The sequence below is a fragment of the Staurois parvus genome, unplaced genomic scaffold (assembly GCF_062004578.1).
Source record: "Staurois parvus isolate SC_StPar_1 unplaced genomic scaffold, SC_StPar_1.0 ptg000177l, whole genome shotgun sequence".
NCBI lineage: Eukaryota > Metazoa > Chordata > Amphibia > Anura > Ranidae > Staurois > Staurois parvus.
In genome coordinates, this window is record NW_028317973.1 from 4,409,777 (window position 1) to 4,434,912 (window position 25,136).

At 39.0% G+C, this 25,136-nt stretch overlaps 1 protein-coding gene across 2 annotated transcripts in view; it reads right to left on the bottom strand.

Annotated features, from left to right (window-relative positions):
- Positions 1–25,136, bottom strand: part of UNC5B (unc-5 netrin receptor B) — a 252,649-nt gene that overhangs the window by 13,866 nt on the left and 213,647 nt on the right. Inside the window, exons 4-13 of one of the 2 annotated variants that reach the window (XM_089677102.1) lie at positions 24,454–24,557; positions 18,647–18,827; positions 13,406–13,573; positions 12,034–12,198; positions 10,041–10,073; positions 5,965–6,159; positions 5,070–5,441; positions 2,703–2,790; positions 1,983–2,151; positions 150–383 (exon numbers count right to left, since the gene is read on the bottom strand). In XM_089677102.1, the coding sequence (XP_089533228.1) occupies positions 150–383; positions 1,983–2,151; positions 2,703–2,790; positions 5,070–5,441; positions 5,965–6,159; positions 10,041–10,073; positions 12,034–12,198; positions 13,406–13,573; positions 18,647–18,827; positions 24,454–24,557 (1,709 nt within the window). The remainder of the gene's footprint in view (positions 1–149; positions 384–1,982; positions 2,152–2,702; positions 2,791–5,069; positions 5,442–5,964; positions 6,160–10,040; positions 10,074–12,033; positions 12,199–13,405; positions 13,574–18,646; positions 18,828–24,453; positions 24,558–25,136) is intronic. The other variant, XM_089677103.1, reaches the window with a different exon arrangement.

The following is a 25,136-nucleotide window of genomic DNA, read 5'->3' on the forward strand; positions in this document are numbered from 1 at the left end:
TCTCTACTGATTTGTATGACGTTGAAATTTTATTGACTGGTACACTTGAACCTAGCTCCTTACATAAAAATGTGCCTTGTGATGTTGTTAAGGTGAGCAAATTTTAAACACAGAAAAGCCAAAAACACACAGATTTTTTATCTTTCTACCTTTAATGCATCTGGTGTATCCTCTAAGCAGTAAACTTTGAGGTTGTATTCCAGCGAAGTGCAAAGAATAGGTGCAAATATTGCCAGCTGGAGCCGCTTTATAGCAGATCTGGAGTACGACTCCCCTACGAAGGCATAGGTACCCAGCTGGTCAAGTAAAATATGACAGGTCTGACTTTCCAGCTGACAATAACATGGTGTGTTAAGAGTTTCTTCATTTAATGTCACAACTTCCTGAAAAACAGTAAAACAAACAGTAGTTTAACAAACTGATATTTACATATATTGAATTACAGTACATACTATGAGATTTACAATTAAATTGAGGGCTTACCAGTCCACACACCAGAGTGTTTTAGGGCTTCCTGTGCTTTGTTATTCATAATACAGTGTAGCAAAACATACAACGCTTTGAAGTTTCTTCTAACTTCATTCAGCAACAAAACCACATTCTGCCTCTGGTTCTGATAAGTTTTTCCATCTCTTTCAGGTTCCACATACAACTGCACCGGGGTGACTCTGTCTAGGCCAGCAGACCTGGACACACACATCCTCTGTGCCCTACTGACAAGCCCCTCTTGTCCATCTTGTGGTGCTGCCGCAGCAGGAGCTGATACCACAGTCTTGGCCTGGGTGCAACGGCTTTGGCCTGGACACCCACCCACAGCATATCCACTTCATTCACTGCCTGAGCAACACTGGTCACTCACAGAAGCACCAACTGATTGCATTCTCTTTCCTTTGTGACACAAAACCACCTTTCTCTGAACGATCTGCTCTGGAGACACAGACACCCTCTCACTGCAAAAAACCATCTCACTTACCACATTTATGAACGTACATACACTACAAACACCAAAACAAATGGCTTATGATGAACCCAAGCCCTTTCCCTGCTAACAAACAAGCCTGTTTACTCCTCAATTCCCTGCAATCAGCCAGGTGCCAAGGCCCTGCAGTCCGCTCTTGCTCCACTATCCACCATCCACCATCCAAATAACAGGCCATACACCAAATGTATTCAGCTCCAGCTCACCCACAACAGAGCTTAATCCTGATTAAGTCCTGTTGTGTGAAAAACATGTTGGGGTATGACCATGGGCGGGATTGAGGAGTGTGCTGTCACTGAATTAAACCTTAGCTGGAGCTGAATGTCTTTGGTGTGCCACCCCTTAATTTGGATGGTGGATTACAAATAACGAAAGCGTTCAAAATCACTTTAACTGTAAATAAAATGATCAAAAACAACCAACATGGTTCGGGGCCCAAACACACTCCCCCTGCTTGATAACGTTGATAGTGTTTGAATAGACTCAATAAAAAGGGATTACAAATAGATCTGTAGTTGGTTGCTTCAAAACAATTCAACGAAGTACAATGCATCAGTAATAAAAGGTTGCCAAAATTCTGCTAGTGTACCAGCGTAAACAGCTGCAGCAAATGGACTTGAATGATTTTGGTCTCTCAAAATGTTGGAATGAATAAGTGTTGGAAGTTCCAGCGCCTCTTGGAGATGTATATAGTATACTGTTGCTGTATATAGTATACTGTTTTTTTTTTATAGTGACAAACGTTTTGTGTTATAATACATAGTTTTATCATTTTACCAGGAAGGGCGGGGGGGGGGTTCATGTACTAGAAAACATTTGAAGCAACCAATGCCTTTAGATTTTGTACTAAAGAAAACCTGGTGTTTGAAAGTAACGTTAGTAAGTTATTATTTTCCAGTTAAATAAAAAAAAAAAAGTTTTTAAGAGTAATAATAATCAAGGTGTTCTGCACTCCAAGAGTAGCAGGAAAGTTACAACTGATCATTTTTTGGTATTATTTTACCTCCCAGCTTCCTTGATGAGACTGAGTCTTCAACTGTAAAATCCAGTCGGATGTGGTGATATCAGCACAATGAGGAATAGTCAGAATGACTGGTCGACACAACAGAAGTCCAGTAGGGCCACAAGTTACAATGGGACTTAAAATTGTCTGTGTACCTTCTGAAGGTAGTCTACAAAAAGAAGTCACAGGAATGTTACTTTGATGTCTGATAAGGCATAATTCCAGTTTATAACCATTAGATGTACAATCACTGGCTCATTATAGCAGGTAAAGCCATTTTAGAACCAATCTACCACTACTACCTAAACATTTGGCATAAATCAGCAAGTAAAGACATGGAAACATGATGGAGTCCTGCATTAGTCAGTGTGGGCACAACCATCATATGGCCAATTTCCACAAACTAATCTTAGCATGCAGCTTGAATCCTGAACATTTGAATCTTTGGCTAATCATGGCTAACTATGTTTACAATATAGCTGCTGGATACTTGGCTTTAGCAGCTAAAAGAACAAGAGACCTGTAACGGCAATTTGTTCAGAGTATCCTATTCAAAGCAAACACACAATCAACTGAATACAGGTCATACACAAATATTTGTCTGAATAATGCTTGAAAACACGGACACAGCAGAAAAAAAAGTGAAAAACATGTCTACAAATGTCACTAAGTTAATACTGCTAAGCCACTGTTAGTCCACAGGAGAGATCATTTACTTACACAGTGTTTTCTCTTTTGTTGATCATCAAATACATTTCATAGTATTTTCCCTGTGGAATGGCTCCATGCGGTATCAGCAAACTCACCCCTGGAAAATTAAATATATCAGTATCAAGTTTCAAGCATGTAACATTACAGACATTTTGAACTGTATAACACTTAAAGACTTTTCAGATGATCATGTAATTTAAGATTTCAAAACTGAAATTAAAAATCTCATAAATATAATGATTCAAACTAAGCAAACAAAAAAAATGTACAATCATAGATTTTCCTTCATGAAAACTATATGAGAGGATCCAGAGATACAGGTATGATCTCTCTCCTCCTACCTCACTATTGGTTGTTTAATAAGATGAAGCCTCTCTGATCATTTAGGAGGCTCAGGAGGTGGGACCAAATTAAACCATTATAGTTAAAGTCAAGATTTGCATTAAAGTGGTTGTAAAGGCGGAAGGTTTTTACGCTAATGCATGCTCTGGTATAAGGTTAAAAAAAAAAAAAAAAACCTTCTGTGTTCAGCTTACCTCTTGTCCCCAGTCCCTCCTAAATACTTACCTCTCATGAGTCTGATCTCAATCCAGCGCTGTGCATGAGAGTGTAACTACCCTCCTCTCTCCTCACTGGACATGGAGGCAGCAGCAGGAGCTGTTGGCTCCTATTGCAGTCAATAGCAGACTGTGAGGAGAGACCGGGGGTGGGACTGAGCTGCACTGTGTGTGGCAAAAGACACACAGAGCCCAGCTCCAGCTCAAGCCAGCACTAGTGCCCTCATAGTAAGTGACTTGCTATCGGTGCACTCAGAATGGGTGAAGAAACAGGAGTGCCAGTGGGGAACCCAAGAAGAAGAGGACCAGGGCTGTTCTGTGCAATACCAGGATCTATATTGACTGCCTCCTCCTCTACTAACACTCACCTTCGCTGTGCTTCACAGCTACCCTGTTCACTGTAGCTACATGTAGAAAGTCCTGTGCAAGCCTCAAATCTGAGCTTATTGGCTAGTGCCGATTGGCCACTTAGACGTTGTGCATTGCATAGTGGCAGGAAATACACATTGCTCCCCCTCCTCTCTACCCCACCTGGAAGTATTTAGTATTTTAAAGGGTTTGGGTTGGCAAATGGGGTGGAAGGGAAGTGCATAGCTCACATAATATAACACATTCATGAAAGCTTTCTTGTGAAATAATGTAGTAGAATATAATTTTGCCGTAATGTTTGACCACTATCATTAGAATAGTTTATTTTTGTGGTGGTGGCTAAGTGTAATGGTATAATTTACCAGCAGTTACTGCATCACCACACGAAGCTGTTGAACTCAAAATGTGCAAGAGAAGACTAAAATTACGACTGCTTGCAATTAAGCAACATTCTAGGTTATCAGGAGCCATAATTGCAGTTTTTAGTTAATGTAAGTTATTTTCAGTCCTAATGGTGTTGAAGTGCGTAATATCAAATCAACAACATTGCTACAGCTTTTAATATAATTTCATGCACAAATATGTACCCAAGTCATTTTTTAGATATGAATAAAATTTATTTGAAAGGCTTTTGTCTGGGAATCAGAAACATCCGCTCTCTAGCTATACAACAAGGCAAAGAGCACAACAGTAATTACAATGTTTGTTTAAAATAATAACTTTAATTAGACAGTGATGTAACCTAGAAACTGTAAGCTTAGGTAACAGAGAAAAGATTTTTGCCTATTCTGCAATTTTTCAGTGGCTGCCTGCATCATAATAAGTGATTTGCTGTATAACACTGATTAAATTTTAACTTCAGTCAAAACCTTTTTGTCTAGCCAGTCTGGATAGAATGGGAAAGTGTTATAGCTTCAGTCAGGTTTTTATTGCTTGAGAAACAAGCAAGGTGGTGGAGTGCTGAGTTCCCTGGTGTAGGTAGGTGGCCAGTTGGATAAGCCTTCTGTTGTTGAAGCTTTTGGAAGGCTGCTCTCTGGTATACAATAGCATTAGCTAGACCCTTGTATCAACATATTCCGAAATATAAAGAGAAAAAAGATATTGGGTCCAGGTAAAGCTTATTATTTGTAGCATTTAGTTAAAAATCCAGTGGGGTTGGTGTACTAAAGGCTATTAGGCTGTTCATCAAGGCTAGAAAATGACAGATGTCACCCAAACCCGAATAGAGGGAATATCTCCCACTGGGGATGAGTGTTATTGCTGACTGCCAAATATCAAGATCCTCTCGTTTTGGGGATATTTCATTTTACTTCTTGCTATGTTTGTACAGAAAAAGGGAGGAACACTCCTTATTGAAAACAAAGACAGCAATAAGAAATCTTCACCTTTAACCATATGGCACTACTTCAAATACAGAGTTTAATAAGCAAGTTAAAAATGATAAAATCACCTGTGTTTGGGAATGTTAGTCTTCCACCCAAAGCTCCGAATGTACCCGTCACACTGTTACTGGAGTCGCGGGGTAAAGTCAACAAGTGTTGGCTACTCATGGTTTTATTCCTTGCATTAATGAGGTTAGTGTCTGATGGATATGATACTACAGACTTTGGACCAAGCAGGTCGTCTTGTATTCCAGGAGATGATCCCACTGGAGATGAATTGTAGACTTTAATCTTTAGGTTTGGAAGGGGATCCAGCAATGGAGAGTTGGTCATGGGGATTTTGTCAGCGGAGTCTTGCAAGGCATACATGTGCCCTCGATATATCCCAGCATTGGCTGTAAGATCTGGCTGCATCGATGGGTGTAGTAAATGAGAATTGTCTGGAAAAAAAAGTAATGTTTTGATTAATTTCCATTAAAGTATGAGGTTTGCACAAACATTTCCTAAAGAGGAGTGATCCTTGTTTTTGGTGTTTTTATTGAATAATGTATAAATAGAGGTAACAATAATTACAAAATGAGCATGTCTAGAACTAAAAAGATCATAATGTTCTGTCAGTAGTAATATACAGCACTGAACATGCTATAAAAACATTCAGATGATTCTTGCATTTGGCCTGGGTTACAAAACAATATAATTCGTGAGTTTATCCACTTTCTTCTATAGACCGAGAATATATATCCTAACATTAAGTTTTTTCTTTCTTTTACATGTATGTCACAGATCTGTATACTGTAATTACAAAAATATAAAAGGTGTAATTACAACTCCCCAAATGGAATACTGTCGTTATAAGCCTCATCTGTTTTGTTATTGTGACCATCTGGCAGCACCTCACTCGACGGCAGCTAATAAGCGTGCACAGTAATGCATAGGTGAGGGTGTCAAGCACATTAGCCATACCGTGCCTGGAAGTCTTGAAGTTCACCGGATGAAAGCCTCCTGTAAGGGCTGCCGAGGAATCTGTGATGTCAGTGTCAAAATCTCGGCAGTTGCGTCTGTACACGACTATGCCGACAGCCATGAGTATAACAATGAAGATGAAAATGGCAACAACCAGTCCGGCATAGAGAGCAATGTCCCCTGTTGAGTCCAACACTAATAAAGAGAAAACAAGACATTACTGAACAATCAACTGATCATCAACTAGAAACGCTTGTCAATAAAAATAATTTGAAGGGCAATTGGACATGCGGACAAAATCTTATCATCCTGCCAGCTAACAGAGCTAAGTATGGGTCATCTAAGCATTCAGGTTTATGATATGGGGACAACAGGCAAAGAAACATGCAGGCACATCTGGCACAGGCCTACACCAGAGCAAGCTATCAGACAAGCTTTTCCAAACAGCCCCGTCACTAATTTCCTAATGACTTATTGGCCAACAGTGTAAACAGTTTGCCATAAGCATTGGATCATTATGCTATCTGATCAGCTCAAGTTGATAACCAACAAAGGTGTTGCCCTTTGTATACAATTACATTTCAGCAGTCACTGTCCTAGCTGTGGTTAGGCTCCCACCTGATTACCATAAGGTAACAGTCATTTCCTTGGACCAATACCGATTAAAAAGCAGCTGCATAAAAAAGAACACTAGGCAGCGTTTATTGTTAAACAACAAAGCACATGCACAAAAAAAAATTTAACACTGGCCAAAACAAAATATGCCAATATTGTAGACATCATGTAAAAAAATAACTGGATCAACACAACAGTGCCAACATTAGAACAATCAAATTGGATTCTTTCTGCATAGAAAACTAAAGGAAAACTATTATACTGACACCAATCACTGCATTTATCAAAACCAGGACTTCAATGCAAATCTTCTATAGACTAAATACTGTACATAAATGTAGATTACAAAGATCAGCAATATATTGAAAGACTCTGTTCTGACATTATGTAATGGGTGTTTGCTTAATTTGTTTCCATATAAATGACCCATTTTATTGGTGTACAATTCTCATATTCTACAAACACAAAATTCCCACATCTCCATTATTTACAAATCATTCTTCCTTACTGTACTGCCTTGAATCCTGTGTCTATAGGATTCCCTATGGTCAGGTTCAAAAACTTAGCAAAAGCATCTGCTTGATCAACATATGGCTACTTCCCTTTCTAGAAAAAGCTTCAGGGACAATTGTTCCCACAGCAAATGAGGCATGGATTTATTCTGTGTACAATTTTATTCATGTTTATCTTAATCATAATAAGTAACTATATACTGTTTTTTGTTATATGGAAGTGACCAGAATCCTTGCTGATCCTTTTTTTTGTAATGCTATAGGGCATAGCTTGTCTTCCACAGAATGATATGAAATTTAAATATAGGAGCTGCTATGGCACTCTCTATTAGGTACACCTGTTCAATTGCTTGTTAACACAAACTGCTAATCAGCCAATCACATGGCAGCAACTCAATGCATTTAGGCATCTAGATATGGTGAAGGCGACTTGCTCAAGTTCAAAACAAACATCAGAATGGGGAAGAAAGGGTATTTAAGTGACTTTGAACGTGGCATGGTTGTTGGTGCCAGATGGGCTGGTCTGAGTATTTAAAAAACTGCTGATCTACTGGGATTTTCACACACAACCATCTCTAGGGTTTACAGAGAATGGTCAGAAAAAGAGAAAATATCCAGTAAGTGGCAGTTGTGTGTAAAAATGCCTTGTTGATGTTAGAGGAGAATGGGCAAACTGGTTGCTGTGACATTCAGATGGTAGAGTCAGAATTTGGCATAAACAACATGAAAGCATGGATCCATCCTGCCTTGTATGAACAGTTCAGGCTGGTTGTGTAATGTTCTGGGGGAGATTTTCTTAGCACTAGCAAGCTGAACATAATAAAGTAGCCGGTGAGTATTTTAAAACCTACAGGCTCCCATGTTGTCATATTCACCCTATTTCACCCACACTTAAAATAAGTAAGCAGCCTAGAAAGTTGTAAGGTTATGCTATATAAGTTTTAAAAAATCAACAGTATGCAGTACATTATTCCATTTCCCCAGATGTGTTCTACAGGTACAAATTAAATGTCTAGTTATTCTCTTTATTTTCCAAATCCTACTCCACAGAAGACAGATTACATAACTTGCACTAGTGAATACCATAAAGTTGTATCAAAGATGTTAAACTGTATCTTTTTTATAAAGTCATGAATCCAGATGTGTGGTTGATACTGTGGTATAACTGATATGCATAGCTCTGTCCAGTGATCAATGTTTTTTAGCACAGATATTTTACTGCAGGACCAATCAAAATGTGACACTGAAGCTGCAGATGTCCAATAAGGTAAGTATCCTATAGCAGAGGTTCATTTTCTGTTAACATCAGAAATTAAGGTACAGGTTATGAAAAAGGTTTACTCTTAGGATCAGCCAGCATAAGTAGTAAGTGTTAAGGATCATGCACACAGAGATTTGCAGGCACAAATGTCCTCTAGTGGTTTACCCACACATGTGGGTATGACGTATTCAGGGCTTTTTGTCCTCAGGGAATAGGTGCAGAAACTCTTCCTTCTGAGTCACCCCTTGTCTCTGCCCCCTACCCACCTACAAGCACCATCCTTTGGTTCCAATGTCTACCCACCTACCAGTACCACCCCTTTTAGTGAACACAGAACCGTATCATTTTGTGGTGTGAAGTAATTTGTATGCAATTTACTAAAGAAAATATAAAATGCAGTAAATAAGATCCCCTGCTGCCAGCAACAAAATCACCCCCAGCAACAACAGAACCCCTCCAGCAACAATAGATCTCTCAGCAGCAAGCAACAGCAGACCCCTTCCTAAACAGTGGATCCTGCCGAGCAACAATAGACCCTTCCTCATCAAGAGATCCCCCCAGCAACAATAGATCCCCCAGCAGCCAGCATCTATAGACTTTCCAGCACACCCCATCACTCCTTGCCATTACACACTTTCAGTGCTGGAGGTGCCAGAACTGCGTTCCCACTGAAAAAAAGCCCTGGCTGTATTCCCTAAACACAAAGCTTCTCATTATTTTCCTGAGCCTAGGAAGTTGCATGTGGCGTAGAAATGAATGGCTGTACCCACCTGTACCTCTCGTTGAAGTTTTGCATTTGGGGGAATATGTCATACCCACATGCATGGGTAAACACTAATGAAGAAAAGCACTAGCATTTACACAAGTACATGCGCATCCAGCTATTAACTTCTATAGCCAACTGCACATGAGCCCTTAGGGTTTAAGTAGAGGGAGGGTTAATTGTTAGGGTTGTTAATTGTTAGGACTTGAGAGCAGTTAAGTGTTAGGGTTTAAGAAGTGGTATGGTTAATAAATAGGGTTGGGGTGGAGCAAGAGTGGTTAGGGTTTGAGAGCAGTTAAGTGTTAGGCTTTGAGAAGTGGGATGGGTAATACTAGGGTTGGGGTGGAGGGAGGGTTAATTGTTAGGGTTTGAGTAAAGGGAGAGTTAAGTGTTAGGTCTTAGGTAAAGAAAGAGTTAAGTGTTAGGGTTTGAGTAGCGGTAGAATTATGTGCTAGAGTTTGCTTAGAGGCAATGAATAAGTTAGAGGCTAGAGATACTTAGAAAAAGTTGTTTTATTATTTTTTTACATAAAAACTCCAACACCAGGGACATTAGCAATGAAAACTAACACACTGATTGGCCCATTTTGCTTAAGAAGAAAATAAGAACCTTGCATATATGGGAAAGGGCTAAATAAACAAAATGCCCATATTGATCATTCTGCTTGTCTTTTAATATGTCAGTAATTAGGCCTACATTGATTTATATTTATAATACTGCTGATAACAGGTGTCCAAGCAAATAACTGTTTTTTATTACAAAAACCAGTGCAGTAGCTGCTAGTATAGACTTCCATGTTTTTACAGATTATAATATGGTAACCTTCACAATGACACTAGGGCAGGTCACAGATCAGCGGTCATGCAAAATAGGATAACAGAACTCAAAAGATGAATTAAAATGAAAGTGATGAAATGAAACTTACAATGACTTTTTGGTTCACCTAAAACTCTCTTGTCTGTTAGAAACAAAAACCAAAATGAAATTAGTTACCCTGGCAAAAAATGGAGTCAATACAATGGGTGACAATGAAAAGAAAAACAAAACAAAAGCATTGATTACATGGTAATGGATTGTGATTGAAACTGTCATGGAATGAAACCGTGAAAATCTTTCAGCTGGCATTCTCTATAAAAATGTAACCAAAAATCTACTCTCTGGCATCATTCATAATATTAACTTTGCATTTTGCCGACATCTCATCAGCTTGCAAATGAAAATATGACTGTAATTTACGTGCAAAAATCTATGTTAGGAATAACATAATAATAATGTCATATCAGCCAAAATTCACAGAACAAGTGAAACCAATCCAAGAACTGTAAACGCTCTTTCAAATTCTTGCAAACTCTAATAGTCTGCTGGATTTACCACTGAAATCATATTTAACATGTCGGGTGTGTGGGTCCCCTTCCTGCATTTTTACTGTGAAACGCTACCTGATTTAAACATCTCTTAAAATGAAAACCTAATTGGAGATAATATAAAATTTCTTATAAATAGGTGTGTTTGGAAATCTCTTCTGCATTCAAATTAGGTGTTCCCAGGTCAACCAACTGGGTGGACTGGTGCACAACTACAATGCCCGAATGATAATTAGAAGCCTGTAGCGAGCATACTGTGTTCCCTGAAAGCACATCAAGGCTTCACTTCTCAGTGTGACTTGAGAAAGATCAACAAAAAAGCTACAATCACAAAAGGAATTATCAAGATTAATCCTTAATCCCAATATAAAAGCAAATTTGTCAGAGCTAATAAATCCAAAAACTAAGTAGGTCTATTTTAAGAGGCTTCTGACACATATAAAATAATGACATTTCTTTCCCGTCTACCCTATCAATCCTCCTGAAACACACTAGTGACAGCACCTGCTTGGTTGAAATGACTGGTAATTTAAGTCAATATGCTGTATTCGAGAAATGGAAGCTTTTGCATACATTACTACAACTTAAGACATGGCAGCTTGTTTTATTTAAAGTGGTCTGTTAACAATTGTATATTACTGTGCTGCCAATTATAATTACTATAATTATAATTATATATTATTACTGTTTTGTATTGTTGTATATACTGAATGTGGAACTTTAAAGTACAGGTGTTTCTTTATCTAAACTTTGCCTCCCAAGCTAAATTACACTAAGGCAGGACATACACTATGCAAAATTGCTCAATTCCCCCTTCCTCACAGTTAGTGTTGATGGGGAACCCTCCCGCAGTGCTACTGCAGTTGGCAGTGATCAGGCAGAAAAATCTTGACAGTCTGCTTGTACTGAAGTCGACTGATGTTATCAACTTTAGTACAACCAGCCTGCCCATAGACAAATTAATATTTGGCTGGTTCCTGCTTAACCAGCCGAATTTCAGTCCGACTATGGCAGGCTTATCTCTACTCCGTTGCTGCTTACTTACCATAGTCCAAGAGCTGTGGCCGCCACCATTGTTTACAGCCCGATTAACAAAAATCTCTTCAGCACCTACCTACCCACTAAGTTCCAATAGGCTTTAATGGAGCCATATATCAAGTCTTGATATAAGGACCATTCAACTTAAGTCAATCAAAAGTGAGCAGACACGAACACAGCTGAAGAGATTTTCTCCGAACAGGCTGTAAGCAATCAAGGAGTCCGCTGCTCTGGAAACTAAGCAAGCATCTGCATGTGGGAAAGGGAGGTTAGTGTAGTTTAGATTGGGGAGGGGGTGGTTTAGCAAAAATTTAAGGGTGGCTTAGTAAAAGTTTAGAAATACAGATGTTCTTTAATGGCACCAAGGAAAGATTTTATTGTCGTTTGTCCGAATTATAAAATTATAAAAGGGTACAATTGCGGTAGGCAGCCCTAAGGCTAATGTTAAACACCAATATCTTAAATATTCTTTATAGATTAAAATTTCTTTCAACTCCTGAAATAGCCAACACTTACTCTGCATACACAAGCCATCCGTGCAGTTTTTGGAATCTAAGGGCACGCCACTGCAATCTTTCCCACCATTTTTAGGAGTGGGTGCGTTACATTCCCTGCTCCGCCAATGCGTGCATTCAGTGCTGCAAGCTGACCACTTGCTCCACTCAGTCCATCCACCGTCAACTAAATCCAAAAATATAGCAAAGCAGAAGATTAATACGATAAAGCTAACTGAAGAAGGCTCCTAAGAAAATGGTCTTTAACAAAGCAAATGACAAAAACTGTGTACACTGCCTCATAACTACCATTTGAACTTGCAAATGTTAGGCCTGTAGTGGAAAATGACAGCTGAAATATGACTGGGCTCTTAAGCGGCAACACAGAGAGTAAGCTTCATTTAACAGTGAAAATTGTATGCATTACCCCATAATTCAAAGAGAGATTCCCATTGTCGTTTTCAGTGCAAGTCTTAATTTGATTAGCTGGTATTGGTCAACACAAACAGCTATTATTTCAGATGTTTTAACAAAAGGGACCCAATGATTTAATTCTTGTCACTAAAGGATGCAGTGTTGTAGGTATGAAGGATAAAACATAACACAAAAAATGAAAAAAAAATAAAAAATTAAAATGAGCTACTGACAAAGCCCATTAAAGTAGACCTGAACTCTAACTGGATGACATTTAGTATGCTAAGGCACTGAGTTTCATATAATAATTACCATTTTTTTTTACTATTATACTTTTCACCTATTTGAGGCTTTTATTTTACATCTCAGTGCTGCTGATCTTCTACAGTCTCTTTTAGCCACTTACTGTCTACATTCACTGGTTCCAGTGGCAGCTGCAAGTCATTGCTCAGGTGAGCTCTTCACCATGATAATGGCGTCAAAAGCCTGTGCAATGAGCATTGACAAAGCCCCTTGTACTTACCAAAAATGCATGTGTCAGGGTGAAAACGCAGGAGAAAAAGTGGGAGACAGATACAGAGTGGCCATTCCAATAATAGGAGCTGCCTGACACAGACTTTTATGACAAGATTATCAATTATTATTTTAATGAAAGCTGTAGATTTAAAAGGAGTGAAAATAACTTTTGCAATTACATATTAAAGTTTATCTGTGATGTTAGCTTATCTGGATCTATTTTAATTACTGTAAGATCATTTGCAAATGACTTACAAAGACAACGCTTCAAGAAAATTATACATTACAAATGACAGGTTAGTAAATTAATAGATTGAGCAGAAACTATCGTGCTTTTGTACTGCCCAGAACAACGCGAGGCAAACAAAATCTCTTACATGGCACAGTTCAGAATATTGTATTTTTACAACATAAATTAAGAGCTGAGAGTATTATTAGAAGATGACAACCTCGAAAACACATACCTGGACACATGGTTGTGCAAGCAAGTTTCTGAAGTGGTTGACCATCACAAAAGGCCCCACCATTGAGTGGCGTTGGATTAGTACACATTCGTGTCCTCTTTTGAATACCCCGACCACAGGGGTTGTTACATGATGACCATTCTGACCAAGAAGACCACCCTCCATTGACTACAATAGAAAATGAAAATGCAATTTACCAATTTAACATAACAAAGAGGCCATTTTGTCTTCCAGTTTCATTAGGAAAAAATGGATGCGGCATGGACTAATGACTTATGAAACATATCGGAGCTAATAGCACGCAGAGAAGAAAAATCAGAAGAGAAAAATAACAATTGTCTTAACTAATGACTTGAAAATATTTATAACCATCTGGTAAGCCACTGTCCAGCCTGGAAATATCTATGCCACCCACTGTCGGCTGGGTAAAGTTGGCACACAAACCCCATTAACAGGTGCTATGGTTATTATAAGCAGATGTAATTAATTTAGTATGTTGAGAGTTGCTAAGCGGTACTTAGTTTTATTTTCCAGACATCTGCTACTTGAATTGCAAGCTTTGCTGTGCAGAAAAACATTAAACCTCATCAGTCAATGTACTGTAATTACTTTGGCTCTATGACTGGTAATAACTTACCCCAGATATATTGACTTTTAAGCGGGTTTTTGTTCCAAACTAGCTGTCAAGTGTCACGGCTAATCAACAGGGAGCAATTGGTCAACAGAAGAATTAAACATTTGGAAGGAAAATGCAAATTGAAGGAACAGAATTGTTAGCCAAACTCACATGCCCTTTAATATACAAGATGACTGTTATTATAATTTCTTTGCTCTAGTGCTGAAGGGGTACTATTAATCTTATTAAAAAGGTAGGTGTGAAGGGCAACAATTAAGTGCAATAAGCAACAGTAGCCAGTCATGCCAAACTTAAAATGCCTAAAACAGAAATGTGTTTCACTGCTATTGATTTCTTGCGCTTTATACATCACCGTTGCTTTTTGCACTACCTTACTGAACCTGTCTATATGACTCACAGAGTTTTCCAATACGTACCTGCCAGTAAAAAATATGTCTTCTTCTCTTATTATCAGATAGCTCTAACATGACATAACTAGATTATGCTGGAGTTCCTGCGTTTACTTTTTGCTGTTTTGTTTCAGAACAATCACATCTCAGGAACGCTGTACAACAGTCTCTTCATGCTGTTCACTTCTTGGTTAAGTAAATATAACTATTCTTTTGCCAAAATGTTCTCAGATTTGGTGCTTGATGAAAATAGGTATGACTGTTGCCCACCTTGCCCTCCTATGCCACTAAATGGGTCTCTGACCTGGGGGTACAGTTGGAGCAGGAAGATTGGGATGGAATTTGGGCAACCACTAAATCCTCTTCGCACAACATTCTTGTAGCTGAAATCAATTATAAAGTTATGATGCAGTGGTACCTGGTCCCGGCAAGAATCTCTAAATTTCTTTCAAAATATCCCCCTGTATGTTTCCGAGGTTGCAGAGAATGTGGAACACACTCCCACACATGGTGGACTTGTCTGGTTGTGTAGCACTTTTGGCCCAAGAATATTAGAATTTTATCCACTTTCACCAAAACCACCATAAAACCTGATCCCACCCTTGCCTTACTAAATCACTGCACCCTCGATATATCAAGTGCCCAATCCTGACAGCCTCCAAGCAAACAATAGCTCAGGCTTTGAAGACTCTGTCCCTTTGTGTCCTGGAGATGAAGCTTAGAGTTATGTAGGCCATGATCCTCAATAAAATTGAAGCTACCTTATCTGATATGATCCATAAACACCTCAAGGTCAACTTTTTGCCACTTGGTTTTGACACCTCCCTTCTGAACCCCTGACCTTCTAGTCTTCTACCTAACGTAATATAAACAGCCCTGACTGATCTTGGGCAGCTGACCTCTCGTCCCTCCTGTTTTCCTCCTTATCTTTTCTTTATTCTTTTATTTTTTTTCCCCTACTCCTGAGAGTTTCTCATTACAGGCTTTAGCTATAAGGTGAACCCTAATTGCCTATGCTTGGCTTTAGGTTCAGGATGTCTATATTTTCCATCATGTGCCAAGTATATCTTTAGGGGGCTGAGAGCTCCTTTAACCAATTTTAGAGCAATACAGTAGTCTGTTTCCACTAGCAGGCACTTCTGCATTGCTTTATTTGCCTTGTTGATTTGTTAGTATTTCCTGTGGATGTGACACCCACGTGTTATTGTAAACTTCATGTTTAACCCTCATGCACACTGGACGTTTTGATAACACTGGTAACGTTAGCTATGTAAAGTCACATTAAAAATGTGAGTTTTTCAGCTTTTTTTTTTAGTGTTTTTGCATTAGCTTTTAGCCGCAATTAGCGGTGTTTTCCTGCGTTTGTGTTTTTTAGAGGTTTTTTTTTTTACCAAAAATTTTTTTTTCTGTCAAAAAACATTGGTTTGAAGCGTTTTACCACGTTTTGCTGCATTTTTCAGCATTAGAGAGTTTTTACAGCTAAAAAACTCCTCTAGAAACCCACTAGTCCTGGGCTTTTTTTCCAGCCAAAAAACATCCCAGCCAAGAAATGTTGATTACAGTCTGTGTGCATGGACACATGGGATAACATGTTGGGGGGTTGACTGGCTGTAGAAAAAAAACCGTCAAAAGCCAAAAACAGCCGCTGTAAAAACATCAAGTGTGCATGAGGACTAAATATGTTTTTTTCATCACTTTACTTACTCAATAAAAATATTGAATGAGAAAATAGGTATGACATTACCTAAATATTGTGTGTTTAAGCAGTTATGGATTAGATAGAGACCTCCTTCTCTCTAGTTCCCTGGTCTCCTCCTCCCATGCCCGCCTCCAGGACTTCTCCAGGGTGTCACCCATCCTCTGGAACTCCCTGCCCCAACCCATCAGATTATCACCTACTCTCCTCTCATTTAGGCACACCCTGAAAACCCATCTCTTCAGGGAAGCCTACCCCACCCCCTGCTAACTTGCCGACCTCCTCCACTCTTCCTACCACTCCATCCCCCACAGCTATCTCCTCCTGTACCACTATCCCCTCCCTCCCAGATTGTAAGCTCGAAAGAGCAGGGCCCTCAATCCCCTCATGTTTTGCATTGTATTGGTATTGTTCTGTCACATGTTCTGTCCCCCTTTGTAATGTACAGCACTGAGCGAACTATTGGCGCTTTATAAATACTGTATAATAATAATAATAATGTGTTAACCTAATTCAAAATAAGGTAAAACAAAACACATTTTGCTGCAATCCTTTGTCATTGGACATCACTTTCAATTAAATTAATATTCCTGAATTAAATTTTTATTATAATGTATTTAATGGTGATTGTTAGGTGATCGTGTCTAATTATTAAAACAGATAAGCATTCAGAAAGTCATAATCCTAAAAGCCGACCTCAAATGTTTCCAAAGTTATACTATCACACAGTAATAAAAGTTCCCAGTGCAGATATTATGTATTTTTAGCTCAATACCCAGGAAAGCTTATTTTAGAGAAATAGAACTGCTATGGCAGCTTGTTTTGGGTAATTGCAACACAGAATGAAACTGACTGCAGGTTTTATACATGACAGGTACGGGTTTGAGATTACAGACAAGAAATATTTCTGTGCTAGACATTCACAGTTATTTCCCAAGACACAGACGTGGGGCCATCATGTTTATGAGAAATTGGTTGCCTAAATGTGACTGTCTCCCTCTGAAGACTTCGCATGTAGAAGCTGAAGGACATTCCTCAACTATCGCCCATTGTCTTCATACACCTAAATCAAACCAACTCACCTTTACCGGCAGATGGTTCACTTACACTGCAATGAAATGCCATTAATATTTAAGGGAATGTATACCAGGTTTACACATTTGCTTTATTTGCACACTCCTTGTCTCTTCTGCATTAAAGATCCTAACTGTTGGCAATTGTTTATTTTCTAATTTAGACCATTTGAATAACAATGTAAATAATAATATAAAAGGGTGACTACCGCTGAAGGATTGTGTTTTGGAAATGTTATTAAACAGATATACACATCTTTACATTTATTTGATAAGTCAAGGATCATTGCAGCCCAAAGCAAAGAATCTGAAGTCATTTTTCATTAAATCAGACTGGTATTTATGGGTTACTGGGATTTGCACTGCCATACTGAATACAGCAAACTGTATATAATCAACCCGTTCACTAAACTGTATAGTGAAACAGTTTGGGTAAATAGAAATGCCTCCAGAAACTATCTGCAAAATGAGAAAGCATTTATCTCAGTTCTGTAATGCAAGATATAGTGAGCGCTCTTAAGTAGGCAGCAGCTGAAACACTTAAGGTAACCACAGTGACCTCTGTAATAACTAAGAACAAATAAAGTGCAGCGCTCAATGTATAGATGAAGTAGAAAAAATCTTGTGAGGTGAGTTATTCAATAGAGTCCAGCAGTTTGTACTGATCAAAGTTCTTATGAAGTAATTATCCCAACGGAATTGAGGCTAGAAAAACAGAAGTGCGCACTCACCAGAAGTGCATGGATAATGCGCATGCCGGAATATTAATCCTGGATGGTATTCTGTAGTCAACAGGTGGTGGGCATCCTTCTGAGGTCTGTTCACTCAGCCTGGATTAGGTATGGGATATTCCTAGGTCTAGAGGTCCTCTTTAAGGGTGGATGGGCGCTCAATCTGCATACAGGGCTCCCTCCTCTGGATACTGGATGGTATAAGATTCCGTCAATGGATAAATGATGTCCAAATAGTAACAATCTGGTAGTCTGATGTCCATAAGAAAGTGTACCAAGCATACTGTGTCAATGAGGCAGTCTTCCTGACATGTTTCGTGCACAAGCACTTTACAGAATACCATCCAGGATTAATATTGCTACATGCGCATTGTCCATGCGCTTCTGGTGAGTGCACACTTCTGTTATTCTAGCCTCAGTTATGTTGGGATAATTACTTCATAAGAACTTTGATCAGTACAAACTTGTGGACTCTACTGAATAACTCACCTCACAAGATTTTCTCTACTTCATCTATACATTGAGCGCTGCACTTTATTTGTTCTTATTTATCTCAGTTCTGTTTCATATACTGCAAATGACATATAAAACATGTATAACAGCAGCAAAAATAAGAGCCAAAGTTAAATTAGTAATAAACATAGTAATGATAATAAAACAATAATGTCTTGCAGGTAGCCTTTTATATGAACATCCCACAGAAATAAAAACTCACCATAAACTATAACCGTCGCTGTTGTACTTCTGCGCCTAGCAACAATATTCTTAGCAACGCAGGTGTAGTTGGCTGTGTCTGACAGCCGAGCCTGCTTAATGATGAGATTGTGGTCAATTGTTATGAGGTAATTGGTGTCTTGTGTGGGGTCAATGATGTCTTCATTTTTTAACCATTCCACCTATTGAGTAAGGAGGGGAAGAAAAGAGACGGACGTTTAAATGACAAATAATTAAAACGAGAACACATCACTGGCTGAAATATCAACAACAATTAGTCATCTTTGAACTGCAGAAGCTTGGGGATTATTGCAAATGATTGAAAAGGTTAAACATGTCGCAAAGCAATCCACATTAATTTTCCATTAAGAGCAGCTTTCAATACAGAAGACAAATATGCATATATTGTGTGCAATAACCCTTAAAATAGGAAACTAATGGCTTCTCTAATTCAAGATAAAGAGTTACACACAGGGTTTGGAATCTCTCAAGCAGCTCTGGAGCTTAACATGAAAAGAGAAATACACCATCATCAAAAGACAGGCCAGAGGAAGGAAGAAAAATGGTTCACTTAAAACTCTTATTTTAGTTATGTGAATCAAGTGGACTAAATCAGAAACTACCTTCTTGAATGACTTTGGGACTTCAGTGGCAAGGTCATAAAAACCTGGATTTCAAGGTCTTCCCAACTGAAGTTCCATTTTCTAAGTGGTCTAATTCTTCTTCCTGTTGAATTTTTGCCTCCGTTTACTTAAAAAAAATGCAGTGATAGGAGTGAGACTCCATGCGGGGTGGACCTACCATTTGTGCAGACTGTCCAGCTTCAAAACAACCCTAGAGGACCTAGGGTTCCTTTCACTGATACGAGACACTATTCTTTCTTTGGACACTAATGATGGGATACTATTCTTTCTACTGACACCAATGATGGGGCACTATTCCTTCCACTATTATACTATATGTGGGTTGGGTGGGTGCTGGTACCCTTCCCATTGCATAAATCTGGAGACTCCTTTCTTCTAGGACTGCTGCAAAGTGGACCTTTTCCTAATGATACACTAATTATGCGTTGTATTATATCCTGGTGGATTGCCTGGATCATTGACACAGTCTTCCATTTTCTATAAAGACCATCTGGACTGGAAGTGAAGGGAGAGTCAAGGTTATCAGAAAGGCAGCTTTCTATCCACTGTATTTAACTAATCAATGTATCTACTGTATATGTCTTATCTATTTATGTATCTTTCTATCATTTCAAACTTATCTTTCCATCATACCTCATTTATCCATCTATCCATCATACTGTATCTATTCTATCAATTGTATCCATCTATCCATCATACTGTACCTATCTCACTGTATTTATCCTATCTATCGTAGGTATGTATGGATCTATCCATCTTATATATCTATTGTATCTATCCATCATGCTTTATCTATTCTATCTATCCATCATACTGTATCTATCTCACTGTATTTATCCTATCTATCGTAGGTATATATCTATCTATCTATCCATCATACTGTATCTAGTCTATCAATTATATCTATTCTATCAATAGTGTTTATCCTATATATCTTATGTATCCATCTATGTATAATATTTATCCATCCTATCTATTCTATTTATTGTGCACTTGGGACACTGTTCCTCTCACTGATACGAGACACTATTCTTCCTTCTAACACCAATGATGGGGTACTATTCTTCCTACTAACATCACTGATGGGGCACTATTCGTTCCAATATTAATGATGGGGTACTATTCTTCCTACTAACACCAATGATGGGGTAATATTCTTCCTACTGACATCAATGATGGGGCACTATTACTTCCACTAACACCAATGATGGGGTACTATTCTTCCTACTAACACCAATGATGGGGTAATATTCTTCCTACTGACATCAATGATGGGGCACTATTACTTCCACTAACACCAATAATGGGGTAATATTCTTCCTACTGACATCAATGATGGGGCACTATTCCTTCCAATATTAATGATGGGGTAATATTCTTCCTACTGACATCAATGATGGGGCACTATTCCTTCCAATATTAATGATTGGGTACTATTCTTCCCACTGAAACTAAAGATGGGGCACTATTACTCCCACTAACACCAATGATGGGATACTATTCTTCCTACTGACACCAATGATGGGGCACTATTCCTTCCACTATTAATGATTGGGTACTATTCCTCCCACTGACACCAACATCTGGCCCCCCTAAAGTCTGAAGTACAAAAAACTGGCCCTTTGTTTAAAATGTTTGGAGATCCCCGATTTGGATGGCATGGAAACTTTAAAAAAAAAAAAAAGATTTGACTACAAGGGTCAGTAGAAGGTGATGCATCCAACCAGCAACTACTAAGTGAACTGTCATTTTTGGGAGGAGAGAATCCTTAAATCAAGGCAAGCCTCACACCTGTTTTTAGGATAGTGCAATCTTACATTAATAAGGACTTTTGGGAGGTGCAACAGTTTACAGGCATTTTTCACTGTCACAGGCATGTAATCTTTATCTTTACTACTCCATGCCAATCTAAAAAGGCCATACACCAGAAGATCTATTCCCCTGATGGTGTAGGGAGGGATATCTGTTAGTCTTGGCCATACTCTAATCTCAGCAAGCCTTAAAGTGGTTGTAAACTTCAAACATGAAATATGAGCAAAGCATATCCCTCTATAGTGTGTACTTGTCTCAGTCCAGAGCACTCATTTCTCTCTGCTGCTTTGTTCCCCTGCTATCAGCATGAGTCACTTCTCACAAGTTTTCCTGACATGAAGAGAAAAATGGTAACAGCGGAGTGAGCTCCAGCATGCAGCCTGTGACTGACAGCCTCAGCTGTCTTTCTGTGTGCTGTGTGAAGGGGAATGTGTCCCTTCCCTTCAATCAGCTCACTGAGCTCTGAAAAGTGTAATTTCATCTCCCTGTCACCTTTTTTTGTTTTAACTCTCAGACAAGCTGTATAAATTCAGCACTTTGAACGGATGTAGAGAAGAGAAGACTGCAGATAGACAGGTACAACTTATGTATGAGGATTTGTTCCATCTCTGTGTATCACCTGAGGCCAGGCACTTCACTGGGTATATGTAAGCGTTTACAACCACTTTAATGATCCAGCTGGGCAAGACATATACCTGGATTTAATACGTAATAAAAGAAAAAAACATATTATATCCACATGTAAGGGCAGCTACATGATCACTATGCAATTAGCTTTTTTTTCAGGCAGAATATGATAACCATCATTCAAGAAATGTAGCTGCCCACTTTAGCAACAGACAAGTCTACATAGAAAGCTAATATATACAGTATATTCAAATACATAAGCGTTGTGTCTTTTTTGGGCCTGCAAGTTGTCCCTCAAGAGTACATCAATTTATGTCATGGTAACTTAAAACAATCACTATGGAAGATGACACCCAGATCTATCTCTCCACTCCCCAGCTCACCCCCTCAATCTCACGTATCACAAATCTACTAAGCGACATATCAGCATGGATGTCACATCACTACATTAAACTCAATCTTTCAAAAACTGAGCTTGTAATATTTCCTCCTCCCCAATCCCCTACCCATGACTTTATCATTAAGATCAACAGCACAACCATTGGTCCTTCCCCTCATGTCAGGGTGCTAGGCGTAATCCTAGATTCTGACCTCTCCTTTGGGCCCCACATCCACTCACTGGTTAAATCCTGCCGCCTCAACCTCTGGAACATTTCCAAAATCCGCCCTTTCTTGACCAATGACACCACAAAACAACTTATCCACGCCTTGGTTATATCCCGCCTCGATTACTGCAACTCCCTCCTCACTGGTCTACCGTTACACAGGCTATCCCCCCTTCAGTCTATTATGAATGCTGCTGCTAGACTCATACACCTTACCAACCCTTTTCTGCCAATCCCTTCACTGGCTTCCACTAACCCAACATATAAAATTCAAAATACTAACCACAGCTTACAAAGCCATCCACAACACTGCCCCTAGCTACATCACCAACCTCATCCACAGATACTGCCCAAATCGCCCACTCCGCTCCTCCCATGATATCCTCCTCTCTAGCTCCCTCATCACCTCCTCCCACGCTCGCCTCCAGGACTTCTCCAGAGCCTCTCCCATCCTCTGGAACTCCCTACCACAGCATGTCCGGTCAGCACCCACCTTGTCTGCCTTTAGGCGATCATTGAAAACCCACTTATTCAGGGAAACCTACCCCACCTCCACCTAAGAACTGTACTTGAATCATCTCCACCAGATCATCCCCCGCAGCTATCACCTTTTGTATCACCTCCCCCTTCCTTTAGATTGTAAGCTCCACGAGCAGGGCCCTCCTATTCCTTCTGTACTGAAATGTATTGTAATTGTACTGTCTCCCTTATATTGTAAAGCACTGTGCAAACTGTTGGCGCTATATAAATCCTGTATAATAATAATTTCACCAGACTTGGATGGCTGTTTGAGACAATGCCATATTTTCCTAGAAAATGATTCATAGAAATTCCAGTTGAATTATCTTTGAGCTTCTAAAAATGCTCGTTTTCTGTATGACTTAAGTCATTTGAAGTCACAGACCTGTAACAAGCATGCTGCACTCTTTATCTCAATATGTGTTTCAGGTCGGTGACTCAGACAGCATTGAAAGCATCATGTCAGCAAGGAAACTAGCATTATGTAAAGAAAAGCTCAGTAATTGCAATGCCCCTTATTCTCTCATGACAGCTTTTCTTTATCCATCTTCCCTTAGCAGTCCTGCCACTCTGTTGCACATCCAGGGCAAAATCATTATTTTTTTTCCTGTAGTTATTGGGGTGGGCGAGGGGCATGTAACCCTTTCTCTTGGGTGACAGCACTTGCGCTTGGCAATTGGTGGAGAGAGAGCCCTAGGCCCTGTGTACGCTCCAATTACAGGGTTACTTTAAAGGCAAATTGGCAGCAAAACGGTTGTTTTTTTTTAAACACAGGAGACACTTGTTCTGTCAAACCCTTAGTAAATGAATAGCTGTGAAAAGCAGCAGTGCAGTTAGACAATAGAATAACTCATTAGTGACTGCATACATATAATGCTACTGAGCAGTAACAAAATGGGCCAGCATTGTGAATTGATTCATCAAAACTAAAGTAGCTGCTTACTAGGATATGGCTCATTTATCTCTCTTATCTTTATGGTTATTTATCTATCACAGCTTTGCAGGTGGTAGCTTCTGTAGGATAGCAACATTATTTTCATCATTTCTGGGCTACCTGCTTTTAATATAACAGCTAATCTTTCCCATTTGAGAAGCAACGGTTGCCAAAAATGCAGCCAATTATTTTCATATCCAACTAGCTATATGCTCAAATTTGATATGTTCAAAACCTTCCTAAATACGGGACCATCACAGCTTTCTTATAAAATGTGATAAGACTTATAACAATTCTATAATGTAAATCAAAGCAAAATAGGAGACTGCAAAGCTATATTGCATTCTGACAAACTAGCTCCTTTTTAGAATTGGAAAGGTCAGCAATTATAATCACAAAACATATTGGGGCAGATTTACTAAGACCAGAGAGTGCAAAATCAGGTGCACAAAAAATGAGCTTCCAGGTTTTATTGCCAAAGCTAAACTGAACAAGCTGAAGTTAGAAGCTGATTGCTTACTACACAGAGCTGCACTAGATTCTGTGTGCTCCAGTTTTAGTAAATCTCCCCCATTGAGACTGCTGGGAGGTTGGCAGGGAAGAAGTCCACAAACATAGCAAACCATTGATATATGACAGCGAATTAAATGTAAAAACACATTAAAACCTCAGCAGGTGGAATGCCTTCCGGTGGACGACATTGCAGTAATACTTCTTGTTCAAGAGGTACTTCTTTACCCAGTGGTTCCTGGTCAAAGTTCTTTCTCAGATCTGTGAATATGAAAAAAATACATAAATAAACTTATAAGAAATACTACCTGCTATATAAAACAAGAGTGAAATACTTGTGATAAAAACAAATATTTTCTTTAATTAACCTGCACAAATGAGCTGTCATTATTATTATTATCATACAGGATTTATATAGCGCCAACAGTTTACTCAGCGCTTTATAATATAACGGGAGACAATACAGCAACAATGCAGTTCAATACAAAAGGGTTAGGAGGGACTGATCCTGGGAGCTTACAATCTAAGAGGGAGGGGCTAGTGGTACAAAAGGTAAAGGTCATTATATATTTAAATAATATGCAAACGTTGTGTAAATAGGCAGTTGGCTAAAGGATAGATACCAGAGTGTGGTTGTAAATCGGGTTCATTCAGAACAGAGACCAGTCACTAGTTATGTGCCACTAGACTCTGTACTAGGTCCTGTTCTATTTAATCTATATGTAAGTGATATAACTAAAGGTTTGTTGGGTAAGGAATGTCTTTTTGCTGAGGATACAAAAGGTGTGTAATAGGGTTGATATCGCTGGAGGTGTCTGTAACATCGAACGTGATTTGACA